The sequence below is a fragment of the Rhinopithecus bieti genome, unplaced genomic scaffold, assembly GCF_001698545.2.
Source record: "Rhinopithecus bieti isolate Rb0 unplaced genomic scaffold, ASM169854v2 scaffold_25304, whole genome shotgun sequence".
Taxonomy (NCBI): domain Eukaryota; kingdom Metazoa; phylum Chordata; class Mammalia; order Primates; family Cercopithecidae; genus Rhinopithecus; species Rhinopithecus bieti.
Genome location: NW_016811568.1, coordinates 852,004 through 867,429, shown reverse-complemented (window position 1 = coordinate 867,429; position 15,426 = coordinate 852,004). Strand labels below are relative to the sequence as shown.

Sequence of the window (15,426 nt, the reverse complement as noted above, 5' to 3'; positions counted from 1 at the left end):
TAGGGTCACTACTGCTGATTCAGACAGACAACCTCCATCCTGACTGTCACAGCATAGGGTCACTACTGCTGATTCAGACAACCTCCATCCTGACTGTCACAGCATAGGGTCACTACTGCTGATTCAGGTAGTAAAACTTGCCATATAAATAAAATCAGAGTAACAGCAAGAATGTCCCCACCTGTCTCCAATGAGAGAGAGCGGGAATATGCCGGGCACGGTGGCTCATGCCTGTAATCCCAGCATTTTGGGAGGCCGAGGCGGGAGGATCACCTGAGGTCAGGAGTTCAAGACCAGCCTGGCCAACATGGCAAAACCCCGTCTCTATTCAAATTACAAAAATTAGCCGGGTGTGGTGGTCGGCGCCTGCAATCCCAGCTACTGGGAGACTGAGGCACGAGAATCACTTGAAACCCGGAGGTGGAGGTTGCCGTGAGCTGAGATCACGCTATGGGACTCCAGCCTGGGCGACAGAGCAGTACTGCAACTCAATAAAAAATAAAAAAGAGAAAGAGCAGGAATATTGACCTCCTATTATCCCTGCAGAACAGGTCGGAGGCCGTGGTGCCCACAGGCTCCCGGCTTGGGCAGATGTGGCTGTGGCTCTGAGTCCTTCAGGGGCACTGGACCCCTGGCAGTGCCACCCATGGTGGAGGGAGGCTTTCAGATGCCCCTACAGATGATCACACTTGGCTTCCCTCTCCCTGCAGCAGGAGAGTCTGTCCCGCCTCCTGTCCTTCTGTGGCCTCGTCCAGTCTGTAGAATTGCAGGAGAAGCCGGACCTGGCCGAGGGCCCAAAGGAGTCAAGGTCGAAGTTTTTTCATCCCAAGCCGGTTCCGGTGAGCCGCCAAGCACGGGGTTCCACTAGAGTGAGGGGGGTGGGGCATTGTCCCCAGGGTGCTGGGAGAGCTGGCACTGGGACGTCAGAGCATTCTGTGGTCCTGAGCCCGTCCTCACCGTGTGTGGTGTAGGAGGCTGTCCAGGTGACAAAGCCTACGATTCCTTCTCAGATTTGCCACATCCTTGCAGTTCCTGCCTGTCTTTTTCCGTCCTGTGTTATAATGCTCAGGGACCGTCTCTGCTGGGCGCCTGCAGGGCCTCCCCCGGCTGCCCTCCTGCTTCCCCCGCTGAGGGAGCTCCTTCCCCAGGCTTAGGGGCCGGGTCTCCAGGAACACTGTTCTTCACGGCTTTCCCAGTGGCCCTGGAGCCCACACCTCCTCCCCACACAGTGGCATCTGGCAGGGTGTGTGTGCCCAGGCCTGGCTTCCAAAAGCCTGCCCTGGCCCAGGGCGACCCCTCTGTTTCACAGCATCCCTCCTGTGACTGGAAGAACGGCAGCCTGTGTGTCCCCTCTTCCTGAGGAAGAGCTGGGAACAGCTGTCACTTCCTGCAGAAGCAGGATCACTGGAAGTGTGGCTGCCCTTGACCTGGATTATGGGATGGCCTCTGGTTCCCTCCATGGCTCAGGAATAGCCTAGCACTGTCTCCCCTGGTGTAGCCCCCGGGTAGGCTGAGGGCGGGCCTGGAGACCTTGTGCCTGGCATGCGGAGGAGCCCCCAGCCTCTGACATCTCTCTCTCTTCAGGGGTTCCAGGTAGCCTACGTGGTGTTCCAGAAGCCAAGTGGGGTGTCAGCGGCCTTGGCCCTGAAGGGCCCCCTGCTGGTGTCCACAGAGAGCCACCCTGTGAAGACTGGCATTCACAGTGAGTACTGCGGGGGTGACTGGCACCTCCTTTCTGGGCTCTGGGTTGGCAGGACACTCTGTGGGGACATGTCTGAATGTCACCAGCCAAGTCCATGCTCCCTGAGAGTGGCGTGTGGAGGCCTGGGCAGGAGGACCGCGGGGCTGTGTCTGGGTCCCCAGGGAGTCGTTAGCCTGAGCCCCTGGCACCGCGGCACAGGCATACTGGGCAGGCAGAGCGAGGGCCCAGCTTGCAGCCCCTGGGGTTTCCTTAGCACCTGCGCCCCAGGCCCTGTGGGGAAAGGTCTCCATTAGCCTGGCAGGCCCTGGGGTGGGGCCCAAATGCCAGGCCTGAGGAAGCCCCGTTTCCCTGCCTCCCTTTTCCTCAGAGTGGATCAGTGACTACGCAGACTCCATGCCCGACCCTGAGGCCCTGAGGGTGGAAGTGGACACGTTCATGGAGGCGTATGACCAGAAGATCGCTGAGGTAGAGGCTCCGCAGGGTCGGCCGAGCACCGCATCGCCCGTGTGGCTGTGGGAAGGTGGCGCCCCAGAGGGAGGGCGGTGGCAGCCTGTCCTTAGCCACTCTGTAGAGGCCAGGCTCCCTTTTTCCCTGCTGGATCCTGGGCTGCCTGGCTGGGTGACACGTCTAGTCTCCACATGGTCTATAGTGGAGAAGGAGGCAGCGCCAGCAGGTCCATGCCCTCCCTGCCATCCTGAGCCCCAACACCGTGCTGGGAGGAGGGGAGCAGCCCGCCCCTGCAGGGGCTCAGGGCAGTTCTGACTTTGGGAGGAGGGCGTGGAGGGTGGGCTGCTGGAGGCTGCATGAGGTCCCAGGCGCTGACTGGACGACGGGATCACCTTCCTTGCAGGAAGAAGCTAAGGCCAAGGAGGAGGAGTGAGTCCGTGATGAGGAGGATTAGGTGATGGTGACCCGCCGGGGCTGGGGCCGGCGGCCTGTGCTCCCCTGGACTGAAGCAGCCAGCCTGTGGGTGCTGGAGAGGGAGAGACGGAAGTGCGCCCAAAAAGAGCTGCTCAACTTTTACACCTGGCAGCACCGAGAGAGCAAGATGGAGCGTAAGCCATGCCCAGCCCATCCTCAGGCCCCTCCGCCTTGGCCCCAGCCTCGGATGAGGCCTCTGGCCAGGGCTTCTGATGGTGGGCACTGAACCTGGTGGTCACAGAGGGAGGGCGTCTCTAAGCACAGGGCTCCCACCAGGCTCTATGGAAAGAGGCCTAGCCTGGCAGCACCCTCTGTGGCGGTCCCCCATCACCCCCTGGGGCAGATGCATTTGCTCAGTGGGTGGGACCCTGGGTCATCAGTGCCCACCTCTGGGCCCCTGTGCACTTAGTTCTGGCGCTCGTCAGCCTCCAGCCAGCAAGGAGTTCGAGTGCAGAGGGGGCCTCCGAACCCACTGTCGGTGCAGGGAGGATGCTGCAGAGTATGTGTGTTTGGTTAGGGGTGTGGCTGGGTATGTGGGATGAGGGGGTTGTGTGTGTTGGGGTATGTATGTGTGGTGTCAGGTGGCCAGTCACTGGTGCTTTCCCTGCCTCGCTGGCCCTCTTGGCTCCCACTTGTGCTCGCTCTAGACCCTCAGCTTTCCCCTCCATGCCATCAGCCTGCCACTGACCTGGGCCACCTGGTGACCAGAGTTGCCATCAGCATTCACCAGCACTAGGGGTGGGGTCCCTTTACCGATTCTCAGGCCGCTCCAGGCCGAGCGGTCAGGACTCCCTCCCCCTTGCGCAGGGGTCGGGGTGGGGGCGGATGCCTTTGCTTTGTTGCTAGGGCTTCATCTCCAGGCTCGGGGTGCCAGTGTCTCCCACTTTGGCCTTGCCCTTGGACTTGGCCTGCTGTCAGGTTGTAAGGAAATTACAGGATCCAGACTCTGCCCCCAAAGCAGAGTTGAGAAGGGGGCTGGGTCGGTGAGGGAGACATGCCCCCGCGCCCCACAATAACTGGGAGGAGGGGTGGGGCATGAGCAAGCCGGCTGCCCCGGGGGTGTGCTGTCTGACCCTGCCCCACGCCTCCTCTCGCCCCCACATCTAGCACAGCTGTGTAAGAAGTTCGAGGAGGACAAGCAGAGGGTCGAGCTGCTGCGGGCCCAGCGCAAATTCCGACCCTACTGAGCCGCGAGAGCCGCAGTGGATGGCTGGAGGTGCAGGGCCAGGAGGAACATGAGGTGAGGCAGGGCCTGCAGCCGTCTCCGAGAGGCCGAGCTCTGGGAAACGGCCCCAGGTTGAGGCCACCACGTCCGACAGCCCCATGAGAGTCCACACAGGCCAGGAGTAAGGGCCAGGCCACCCCTCGGGTCTTGGGCTTCAGCAGTCCTGGGGACCTGGGCGTGCGCAGAGGACGACTTGCCCCTTCCGCCTCCTGCCTCCACACCCTCCTGTCAAGGACCCTGCATGAATCCGCTCTGTTTTCCCTTTTCCCTCAATGGAAAAGCCCTTGCTGGCAACGAAACAGCCTCGAAAGCGGTGAGAACGCGGCGGCGAGAACGCAGTGAGAATGCAGCAGCTTTCATTTTCCACCCAGTTGGGCAGCAGGGAAAGGCTCGGTGGCCCCAGCCCGCCCTTCCTTCCTGCAGCTGGCTGGAGATGATTAGCCAGGAGACAGCAGCCCTCCGAACCCAGACTCTGTCTCCCCCTTGAGGTCACAGATGTTGAAGTTGGAATCTCACTCCTTCCCCTGACTACATCCTAGACTGGGCTTCAAGACCAGTGAGGCCTGTCCCCATTTCTCGAGAGACTGAGAGACAAAGTATAAAGACAAGTGGGCGCAGGGGACGGGCACTCAGGCTCAGCATATGAGAACCCACAGCTCTCTTAGTTCCCTCAGTATTTATTGATCATTATCTTTACCATTGCCCCTAAGGTAATAGTGGGGGGAGCGTCAGTACGAAAACATGTGAACAAAGGTCTGTGTCATAAGTTTAAGGAAAGGTGCTGTGCTTTGTTGTGCACGTATACAAACATAGGCGTGCATTAAAGAACAGTATTGCAACCAGCATTTCTCACTTCCAGCTGTAAGGTGGTTTCCTCCTATCTCAGTAAATGGACCATACAATTGGGTTTTACACGGAGACATTCTATTCTATTCCCAGGGATGAGCAGGAGACAGCTGCCTTCCTCTTAACTGCAAAGAGGCCTTCCTCTTTTACTAATCCTCCTCAGCACAGACCCTTGACGGGGGTGTGGGACTGGGGGAAGGGCAGGTCTTTCCCTTCCCAGGAGGCCATCTCTCAAGCTATCACATAGGGAGAAACCTTGGACAGTACCTGGCTTTCCTAGGCAGAGGTCCTGCGCCTTCTGGAGTGTATTGTGTCCCTGGATACTTGAGATTAGAGAATGGTGGTGACTTTTAACAAGCATACTGCCTTCAAGCTCTTTTTTTAACAAAGCACATTCTGCATAGCCCTAAATCCATTAAACCTTGAGTCAGCACATCACATGTCTCTGCAAGCACAGGGTTGGGACTAGGGTTACAGATTAACAGCATCTCAAGGCAGAAAACTTTCTCTTAGTACAGACAAGATGCAGTCTCTTATGTCTACTTCTTTCTACATAGACACAGTAACAGTCTGATCTCTTTTCCTCACAGGCCTGGCCTTGCTGCGGGGCTCGGGAACTCACATTCCCAATATTGAGTCTGGCAGCACGAGGTCTTCATAGTTCCAGGCCCAGAGCTACAGCTAGGCTGTGAGCGTGTGTTTGCGCTGTAAGAAGGAGCTGATGATACTGGCCACGTGCTGGGGTTCGCTCATGTGGACATAGTGATTGCCTGGAATTTCTACAAACTGGAACCGCTGGAGGAGAGAGAGGGTGTGTGGTGAGGTGTGGCCAGAGGAGCCTAGGGAGCTCCATAGGCCCTGGGATCAGGGCCCTCCCACAGCCTTCTGGCTCCCTGCAGGGCAGGAGCACCTCCCATGGTGAGTTTCCCACACTCTCAACGTCTTGGAGCTGGGTCAGTCCATAGTACTCCAGGAGGTGTGTAAGCCCTGGGGACTTGGAGGCCTCCCAGCTGAGTTGTGAAGTTGCATGGCGGGGAGAGGGAGGGGAACGGGGACATGACAGGAAGACAGGGCGGGGCTAAGGCCAGGTTGGCTGTGATTGTATTAGAGGAGGTCCCCTTGAGAACAGATAATGAGATGGGGACCTGAGCAGCCTGCAGACTTGTGTGCCTGCCTTCAAGAAGCCAGACGGGAGGGCCCTGCCTAGGTGACCGGCCAGCCACAGGTGCGCTTCTTCCCTTTGTGACAACACCAGGAAACCTGCAGAGGCCCCAGAGTCAGGTGTTTGTGGGTAGGTGACCGTGAATCACCAGGTGCTCCCAGGAACCCGGGCACAGCCACCCCACCTACAGCCAGCACACCCACTGGCACGATGGGTGCAGAGGGATGAGGCAGCCAGGTGTTCTGCTGTGGTTTGGGAGCCTATAAAATGTGAGACTAGGCTGGGTACGGTGGCTCCTGTCTGCAAAAGCAGCACTTCAGGAGGCCAAGTCGGGCAGATCGCCTGAGGTCAGGAGTTTGAGACCAGCCTGGCCAACATGGTGAAATCTCGTATCTTAAAAATATAAAAATTAGCTGGGCATGGTGGCAGATGCCTGTAATCCCAGCTACTCAGGAGGCTGAGGCACGAGAGTCTCTTGAACCCGGGAGGCGTAGGTTACAGTGAGCCGAGATCTTGCCACTGCACTCTAGCCTGGGCAACAGAGTGAGACTCCATCTCAAAAAAGAAAAAAAAACAAAAAAGTGACACTATAAGGTGGGCATGATGGTGTGCGCCTGTAGTCGCAGCTATTCAGGAGGCTGAGGTGGGAGGATCACTTGAGCCCTGGAGTTTGAGGCTGCAGTGAGCTATGATTGAGCCATGGCACTGCAGCCTGAGCAACAGAATGAGACCCTGTCTCAAAAAATAAAATAAAAACTGTGGGCCTGTCTCTGGCAGTTGGGTCATCTAATTGTTCCTGGCCCAGGAAGGGGGGTGGGTGCTCGAGGATGATAAAAGACTCTCCCCACCAAAGGTCTCTGTTTCCTGAATTCTGACGACGTGTGTCCCCAGGCCTCTAGGGACTGACCACAGTGGAGCGTGAGGCCTGAGAGATCCTGGCGGTCACTTGTTGGGCCTGGGGCCAGACCAGGGGTCTTCCCAGTGCACCAGAAGAGATGGGTGAGGTGGGACCAGAGTGGGTGACAGTGGCCGGACACCAGGTGCCTGAGCCCCGCCTTACCTCTTTGAGGGTGGACTTCAGCGTGTGTATCATGAACGACAGGGACTCCTTGTCAGAGTAACTCTCTCTTCTCACATCAAAATATCCGTGGACTGCTCTGGAAAGTGAGGAGTTGGGGTTGTTGGGGTTCATCTTAGAACTGCCTCCCAGCACTGCCCTCATCCTGCCCTGGGTTCAGGCCTCTGAGGAGAAACCAAAGCCTGGGCTACCCCACCTCCCACAGCTGGGTCCCTTGACCCTGGGTTGGATTTGAGGTTCAGTTAATCTCAGCTCACACTCAGCTGGCACAAGCCAGGCGCAAGCGAGTGCTTAAGGTACAGCCCTGCTGGGGCGCAGGGAGTTCAGCACTTGCCACAGTCCACAGCCCTGAATAGCAGAGCTGGGAATCTGAACAGGCTCTGGAGTCCAGCACTTGCTCTGAGAGAATTTAGCATCTTAACAATCCTCCCATTGAAATCGACAACCCGTGGTTTTTATATGCGACATGTTCGTAGATGACGCCATCCAGAGAGATTCACAATTACATGAACCACTTTTCATCGCCACCCCCCCAAGCGAAATCCCAAACTCTCTGGCGGGCTTTCACAGCACACACACACACAGCACCCTGCAACAGGACTTGCCAGTCCTGAGCAACCATGACTAAATACTGGCTTTGTCTCTGGCAGTGTACCGCACTATTTGGATCTATGAAGCGTGAGTGGCAGTCATACAACACAGTAATGGTTGTCTGACTTCGTCACTACCGACATCGAAGAAGGTTCATCCACGCTGGAGCCCATCTCAGTGCTTCGTTTCTTTTTATGGCTTAAAAAATGTCTATGGTGGGTCAGGCACGGTGGCTCATGCCTGTAATCCCAGCACTTTGGGAGGCTAAGGCGGGTGGATCATGGGGTAAGGGGATGGAGATCAGCCTGGCCAACATGGTGAAACCTCATCTCTACTAAAAATACAAAAGTCAGTCAGGCGTGGTGGCGGGCACCTGTAGTCCCAGCTACTCGGGAGGGTGAGGAAGGAGAATCGCCTGAATCCGGGAGGCTGAGGTTGCAGTGAGCCAAGATTGTGCTCACTGGTCATGGAGCCTTTCCTGGGCATGCCCCCCGCTGACACCTGTGGAAAGGCATGGGACGGCCCTGGCCCATCCTCTGCTGCCTGAGCCCTCCCCTCCTCTGACCTTCCTCCTTCCATGACCCTGCTGCCAGGGGGGCTTCCCGAAAAAGGTCTTGAGCCTCAGCGGTGTGGGCAACACAGAGAACTTGGAGCCTCATGCCAGGGCTCCCTCCCGGAGATTCCTGGTGCCCATGTGTCTTTTGGGGGTGACTGAAGGGCACTTGGTCCAGACTCACTTGATGAACAGGACATGGGCCTGCAGCTTCCTGATGGAATGCGCATACAGCTCCCTGCTGACTAAGTCAAAGCTGTTCTCAGGCTGCAGAGACAAAAAAGCATGGTGAATTCTTGTCGCAAGGCACAGGCACTCCTGTGGGCCCAAAACCCACATCTGTTGGGGCGGCTAAGCCCTGGCATGGGCACCTTAGCCATCCACCCTGGGTCCAAGCCCAGGACTCCACCACATCACCACCTCATCGAAGGCTCTTTAGCCCCTGGTGGCCAGAGACTCCTGCCCTCTCCAGGTCTATTCTCCCCTCTTCCTGGGTTTGTGGCTACCCAGCCTGATTCCATTTCCCATACTCCTTTGCCACTGGGTATGGCTGTGTGATTAAAGGCAGAGAAGTGACTTGGGCCACTTCTGGGCCTGGATTTTAGGACTGAGGCATGGCCCTTCCGCACCCCTTTCCCAGTCCGTAGGCTGCACCTCATGCTGTCCCCTGCCAGCCTGGGACAGGCTTCTTGCCAGGAGGAAGAAACTTGCTGGGACCACAGTGCAGGATGGGCACTCCATCATGGCCCCTGCAGGCCTCCTCCGCAGCCCTGCGTGCCCTGTCTTGTGACTATTTCACGTCTGGATGGCGGGGATGTGGATAGCTCTAGTGAGATGTGCTGTAGGTGTGACACGAAGCTGGATTTGGAAAACTTAGCATGCAAAATAATGCAGCCAAGTTTTATGTTGATTACATCTGAGATAACATCGTGGATGTTAAATAAAAATATGAGAACAATTGATAGAGCCTTTTTTTTTTTTTTTTTTTGAGATGGAGTTTTGCCCTTGTTGCCCAGGCTGGAGTACAGTGGTGCGATCTTAGCTCACTGTGACCTCCGCCTCCCGGGTTCAAGCGATTCTCCTGCCTCAGCCTCCCAAGTAGCTGCAATTACAGTCATGTACCACCACGCCTGGCTAGTTTTGTATTTTTAGTAGAGACAGGGTTTCACCATGTTGGTCAGGCTGGTCTTGAACTCCGGATCTCAGGTGATCTGCCCGCCTTGGCCTCCCAAAGTGCTGGGATTACAGGCGTGAGCCACTGCGCCCAGCCTTGGGCTTGTTTTCTTTTAATATAGCTGCTAGACAATGTCAAGTTCCACGAGGCTCACACTCTGCTTCCATTGGACTGTGCTGCTCTGATCTGGGGACTCTAAGGGCAGGAGCTCTCAGCATTTTCTCTATTCCTAGTTCTCAGCACACAGAGCACAGAGGAGAAGCTTCATAAATGCATGCTCAGTGGATAAATTCCAGGAAGCTCCCGTAAGGACCAGCTCCATGAAATCACACCCGATACTCCTCCACCTCCAGCATGGTGAATATAAAATTGGCTATGGCTATGAACACACACACCCGTGAAAACTCACTGCCCTGGTTCCACCCTGGCCCTCCAGCTATTTTCTGCTTCTCAGACCAAAATGACCTGAGGTGCCTTCCCTGAAACAGGGGTTCCCATACTGTCCTCAAGGCCTGCATGCTCTCATATGGCAGCTGCCACATCTCACAGTGGGGTGTGACCAAGCCTTTCGGGCCTGCACACAGGAGGGGCTTCCTGGGCACAAGAGGAACAGGCAAACTTGAATCTGTCTCTACTAAAAATACAAAAATTAAGCTGGGCGCAGTGGCTCACACCTGTAATCCCAGCGCTTTGGGAGGCCGACGCAGGCAGATCGCTTGAGGTCAGAAGATCGAGACCAGCCTGGCAAATGTGGTCAAATGCCATCTCTACTAAAATTACAAAAAATTAGCTGGGCATGGTGTTAGGCGCCTGTAATCCCAGCTACTCAGGAGGCTGAGATAGGAGAATTGCTTGAACCCCAGAGGCAGAAGTTGCAGTGAGCCAAACTTGGGCCACTGCACCCCAGCCTGGATGGCAGAGTAAGACTTGGTCTCTAAATAAATAAATAAATAAATAAATAAATAAATAAATAAATAGAATGTGGGTGCTTTGCTTCAGCAGCACATATAGTGCCAAATTGGAACAATACAGAGAAGATTAGCGAGGCCCCTGTACAAGCATGATATGAAAATTTGTGAAATGTTCCTTTACAAAAAAATAAAGAAAAAAAAAATTCGGATCACCTGAGGTCAGGAGTTCCAAACCAGCCTGCCCAACATGGTGAAACCCCGTCTCTACTAAAAATACACAAAAAATTAGCCCAGCATGGTGTAGGGCGCCTGTAATCTCAGCTACGTGAGAGACTGAGGAAGGAGAATCGCTAGATTCTAGTGAGCTGAGGTCATGCCATTGCACTCCAGCCTGGGCGACAAGAGCAAGACTCAATATTGATAATAATAATAATAACAATAAAATTAAAGAAAAATAGAACTTTTAAAACATGAAAAAAAGAAAAACGAATCACTACCTCACAGCATGCTCAAGAACAAATCCCACATGGATCAAAGACAAACACATTAACATTCCCAGACCATTGGCTGACACCCTGGTCCAAGCCTCATCTCTTGGCCTGGGCCTGGACAGCAGCTCTCCACGGTCTCCCTGCAGTTAGAGCTTCCCCACCTCTAATGACAGTGTCTCACACGTGTCCCGTGTTCTATCGTTTTTGAACAATCACAAAATAGCACAGGCCATGAGCACCTGAAGCGACAGCAGTGTGCGAGGCCACTCAACACACATGACCTCACCTAGTCTCGACAACAACCCTTCAAAGGCAGGCCCAGGGCGTGGCTCCCCTAGCCAAGCTGCTCAGAAACCAGCTGAATGAATGAAAGCACTTTCTTTCTGCACATGAGACAACCAAGGCTCAGAGAGGGTAAGCACCTTGCCCAAGGTCACACAGCCCCTCAGTGGCAGAGATGGCCAAGTTTCTATTAATACAAGTGCTCCAGTGACACACTTCCAGGCCTCCAGATGGGACGCTGTTTTTTGAGAACTTTGGCATCCTGCCCCTCCCCTCTTCACAGCCTCTATCAGGAATCCCGCTCTCAACAGATGCACCGAGCTGACTTCCAGCTTTTCCCTGTGCAGTGGCCAGTGCCTAGAATATCTCTCTCCTCTCCTCACCTCCACTGACTCTATTTAATGCCACTGAAGTGCACACTTACAAATGCTTACATTGACAGTTATTATGTATTATGTTATCTATGTAATTTTCTTTTTTTTCTTTTCTTTATTTTTTTTGAGATGGAGTCTCGCTGTTGCCCAGGCTGCAGTGTAGTGGTGCAATCTTGGCTCACTGCACCTTGCCTCCCATTCAAGCGATTCTCCTGCCTCAGCCTCCCGAGTAGCTGGGATTACAGGCGTGTGCTACCACGCCTAGCTAATTTTGTTGTTGTTGTTTTTGTATTTTTAGTAGAGATGGGGTTTCACCATGTTGGCCAGGCTTGTCTCAAACTCCTGACCTCAGGTGATCCACCTACCTCGGCCTCCCGAATTGCTGGGATTACAGGCATGAGTCACCACGCTCAGCCTGTAATTTTCAAAAACAACAAAAATGCTAACAGGCAAACTGTGGGAGGGCGGACGCAGAGGCAGCGGTACTCACCCAGGAGATCCTCTGGTCTCTGTTCAGAACCAGACCTGGAGGCAGAAGCACAAAGACAGTGGCATCAATGCTGTCCGTCAGGGTCAGGGGACACTCCGTGACTTTGCTGGGACCCCCCAGGCCTTTCCAGCCAGGGCTCATTTCTCCCACCTGCCCCCGACGTCCTCAGCTGCCCAGGACTCCCTGTCCTGGGGTCCAGCTGGACCAGGGCTCGACCATGGCCACCTGACCACGGACCTGTCAGCCCACATGGGCCCTCACCGGCCACCCCAAAGGCCCGGTGCAAAATGAGGGCAGGAGCTTAGGCTGACAGCCGGGTGGATGCTGGAGCTCTCGTCTCTGAGAAACTCATTCATAGGAAAAAGCAAGTAAGTACCAATCGTGTCATCGTTTGTGGAGAAGACATTGAATGAAAAAAGAAACATGAGCGGAGTTGCGGGGCCTGGGTGGTGCCAGCTTCAGCTTCGGGTGCTGACTTGGTTCTCTGCCCCCATCCCGATGGTAGCCAACAACTCGGCCTCAGCTGCAGGCTGAACACGCTGCAGTTCCTTCCCGAGCAATGTCCCCTCAAGAACGGCCTGCATGGGAGTGTCCAGAAAGGGCAGAGAGTCCCCTGTGGCCCTGGGGGTAATCGCAAGCTGGAAGCTGCCGGCGGTCGGAAGGGATGGAGACGTGAACTGAGGAGTGTTTGTAAGGAACCCGTCCAGCAGGACACATGGGGACTAGAGCTGCAGGTGTCCAGGATAAGAGGCAGGGCCGCTCCCTCCCCGGTATAAATCTTTCTCAAATACCTTCATAGTCCCCCAACCACGCCCTTCTTATTTTTCTCCATTGCACTTTCTCTTTTTTGAGACAGAGTTCCCCTCTGTCGCTCAGGCTGGAGTGCAGTGGTGTGGTCTTGGCTCCCGGCAACCTCCGCCTCTCAGGTTCAAGCAACTCTCCTGCCTCAAACTCCAGTGTGGCTGGGACTACAGGCACTCGCCACCACGCCCAGCTAATTTTGTATTTTTAGTAGAGACGGGGTTTTGCCATGTTGACCAGGCTGGTCTCAAACCCCTGAGCTCAGATGATCTCTCCACCTCCTAAAGTGCTGGGATTACAGGTGTGAGCCATCACGCCCAGCCCCCATAGCACTTGCTAAGGCACTTCATCCTTTGCCTATTGACTGCTTCTCTCCTCTGCTAGGGTTCAGCTTCCACGAGGACAAACAGTTTGGTCTGCCTTGTTCACAGCTGTATCCTCAGGACCAAGAACTGTGCCTGCCACATAGGAGGGGCTCCCAAAGTGCTTGCTGAATGAATAGACAGGTGTTTACCTCTGGGTGGGGTCCAGGAGGGGCTGGAGAGGGTTCAAAGGAACAGGTGCTGTGCCATTGTTTAGCTGTGTGATGGGTGCACAGGTTACTGTTATTACTGTTATTAACATTATTATTTTGTTATTTAAACATACATATATAAGCTGGGCACCGTGTTTTGTGCCTGTAATCCCAGCATTCCAGGAGGCCGAGGCGGGTGGATCACTTGAAGCCAGGAGTTTGAGACCAGCCTGGCCAACATGGTGAAATGCCATCCTTACTAAAAGTACAAAAAAATTAGCCAGCTGTCATGGCGGGCGCCTGTATTCCCAGCTACTCGGGAGGCTGAGGCATGACAATTGCCTGAACCAGGGAGGCAGAGGTTGTGGTGAGCTGAGATGGTGCCACCGCACTCCAGCCTGGGTGACAGAGCAAGACTCTGTCTCAAAAAATTAAACAAACAAAAAAACACTAAACTATACATATATGATATACCAACAAGATTTTTTGTTGGGGGCTTAAACTACCTGATTTTAAAGTTCACACGGAGCAATTATACAGGCAAGAATAGCAGGAGGTCAGGCATTTGTAATTCCAGCACTTTGGGAGGCCGAAGTGGGAGGATCGCTTGAGACCAGCCTGGGTAATGGAGCAAGACCCCATCTCTATGCAAAAAACTAAAAGATTAGCGGAGCATAGTGGCACACGCCTGTAGTCCCAGCCACTGGGAAGACTGAAGTGGGAGGGTTGAGCCAGGGAGGCAGAGGCTGCAGTGAGCCGAGATCCTGCCACTGAAATCCATCCTGGGCAACCCAGCAAGACCCTGTCTCAAAAAAGGGAAAGAAAAAAAGACTAGTAGAAAAACTCTGTAAAAGAGCCATGTAGGCCGGGCGCGGTGGCTCAAGCCTGTAATCCGAAGCACTTTGGGAGGCCGAGACAGGCAGATCACGAGGTCAGGAGATTGAGACCATCCTGGCTAACACGGTGAAACCCCGTCTCTACTAAAAAATACAAAAAAACGAGCTGGGCAAGGTGGCGGGCGCCTGTAGTCCCAGCTACTCGGGAGGCTGAGGCCGGAGAATGGCGTAAACCTGGGGAGGTGGAGCTTGCAGTGAGCTGAGATCCGGCCACTGCACTCCAGCCTGGGTGACAGCGAGACTCCATCTGAAAAAAAAAAAAAAAAAAAAAAAGAGCCACGAAGGGAGACGGTCCTGTCAGATATGAAAATCCTCAGGCTGGGCACAGTGGCTCATGCCTGTAATCCCAGTACTTTTGGAGGCTAAGGCAGGTGGATCACCTGAGGTCAGGAGTTCGCGACCAGCCTGGCCAACACAGCAAAACCCCATCTCTACTAAAAATACAAAAATTAGGCCGGGCGCAGTGGCTCACTCCTGTAATCCCAGCACTTTGGGAGGCCGAGGCAGGCGGATGACGAGGTCAGGAGATTGAGACCATCCTGGCTAACATGGTGAAACCCCATCTCTACTAAAAATACAAAAAGATTAGCTGGAATTTCCAGAGCTGAGCAACTGGAAATTCTGGCCACACGAGACTGAATTCCCACTTGATTAGCACTAGCCCAGCTCCTGGACAGGGTGGGCTGGCTCCAGCTCCAAAGACCCTACGCATCCCATAGCCTCTCTCCCTGCTGGCCCAGTGAACTCCACAACACGCCCCAACCCCGCCCCCAGGAGTTTCTGACCCCTGCATCACTCAGCACTTTATAAAGGGAAGGCACATGCCCACCTCGCCTGATCCGATGAGCGCAAAAAACCCAAGACCTTGCTTGTCACCTGAGCAAACAAGGGGAGTTTAAAAGGGAAAGGACTGTCCCAGGTTCACTCAGCGGGCAGTGTCAGGAAGCCAGGTTGTTACGCTCAACTCAGCACATTTTCCGTCCGACGACACCATCTCCCTCCAGCTGTTGCCTCACCTTGGGAGAGCTGCCTCCCGGACCACCCCTCTGGAGCAGGACCTGCCACGAGACTCTTCTAGAACACTGTGTATTCCCTTCGTTACATCCAGAGAATGTCCAACCGCTCATGTGCCTGTTGACCGGTTTATCATCTGCTTCTCTTCCAACAGTCTAGGCCTCTGCCCGGACTCCTCCTTGCTCAACTCCAGGGGGTGCCATTTGTGAGCAGCAGACCCTGGAGTTGTGATGCTGGGGGTCTGGCCCCACTGAGAGAGGGACAGTGGATTCTTGCTCACGGCAGCCTCACTGAGCCGGGCCTGCAGCGCACCTTAGAAAAGATTTCCTGGGCAGGCACAGTGGCTCACACCTGTAGTCCCAACTACTCTAGAGGCTGAAGTGGGACGATGTCTGGAGCCC

At 54.8% G+C, this 15,426-nt stretch overlaps 2 protein-coding genes across 3 annotated transcripts in view; one reads left to right on the top strand and one right to left on the bottom strand.

Moving 5' to 3' along the window:
- The window catches only part of RRP7A (ribosomal RNA processing 7 homolog A), a 10,411-nt gene extending 6,243 nt beyond the window's left edge, over positions 1-4,168 (top strand). The window contains 5 exon segments of the mRNA XM_017894090.1: positions 711-839; positions 1,585-1,702; positions 2,070-2,167; positions 2,553-2,757; positions 3,731-4,168. Of these exon segments, the coding sequence (XP_017749579.1) occupies positions 711-839; positions 1,585-1,702; positions 2,070-2,167; positions 2,553-2,757; positions 3,731-3,810 (630 nt within the window). The 3' untranslated portion in view covers positions 3,811-4,168.
- A 337-nt stretch (positions 4,169-4,505) lies between these two features.
- Positions 4,506-8,998, bottom strand: SERHL2 (serine hydrolase like 2). Of its 2 annotated transcripts, XM_017894093.1 has the most exons (3): positions 8,263-8,998; positions 6,917-7,013; positions 4,506-5,489 (listed from the first exon to the last, which is right to left on the bottom strand). In XM_017894093.1, exons 1-3 carry the CDS (start codon positions 8,415-8,417, stop codon positions 5,376-5,378), a joined length of 366 nt encoding a protein of 121 aa, XP_017749582.1. In that variant the 5' UTR covers positions 8,418-8,998; the 3' UTR covers positions 4,506-5,375. The 2 variants fall into 2 exon arrangements, with proteins under 2 accessions (XP_017749582.1, XP_017749581.1); XM_017894092.1 differs by lacking the exon at positions 4,506-5,489 and having other exon boundaries at positions 6,543-7,013.
- Positions 8,999-15,426: the final 6,428 nt, after the last annotated feature.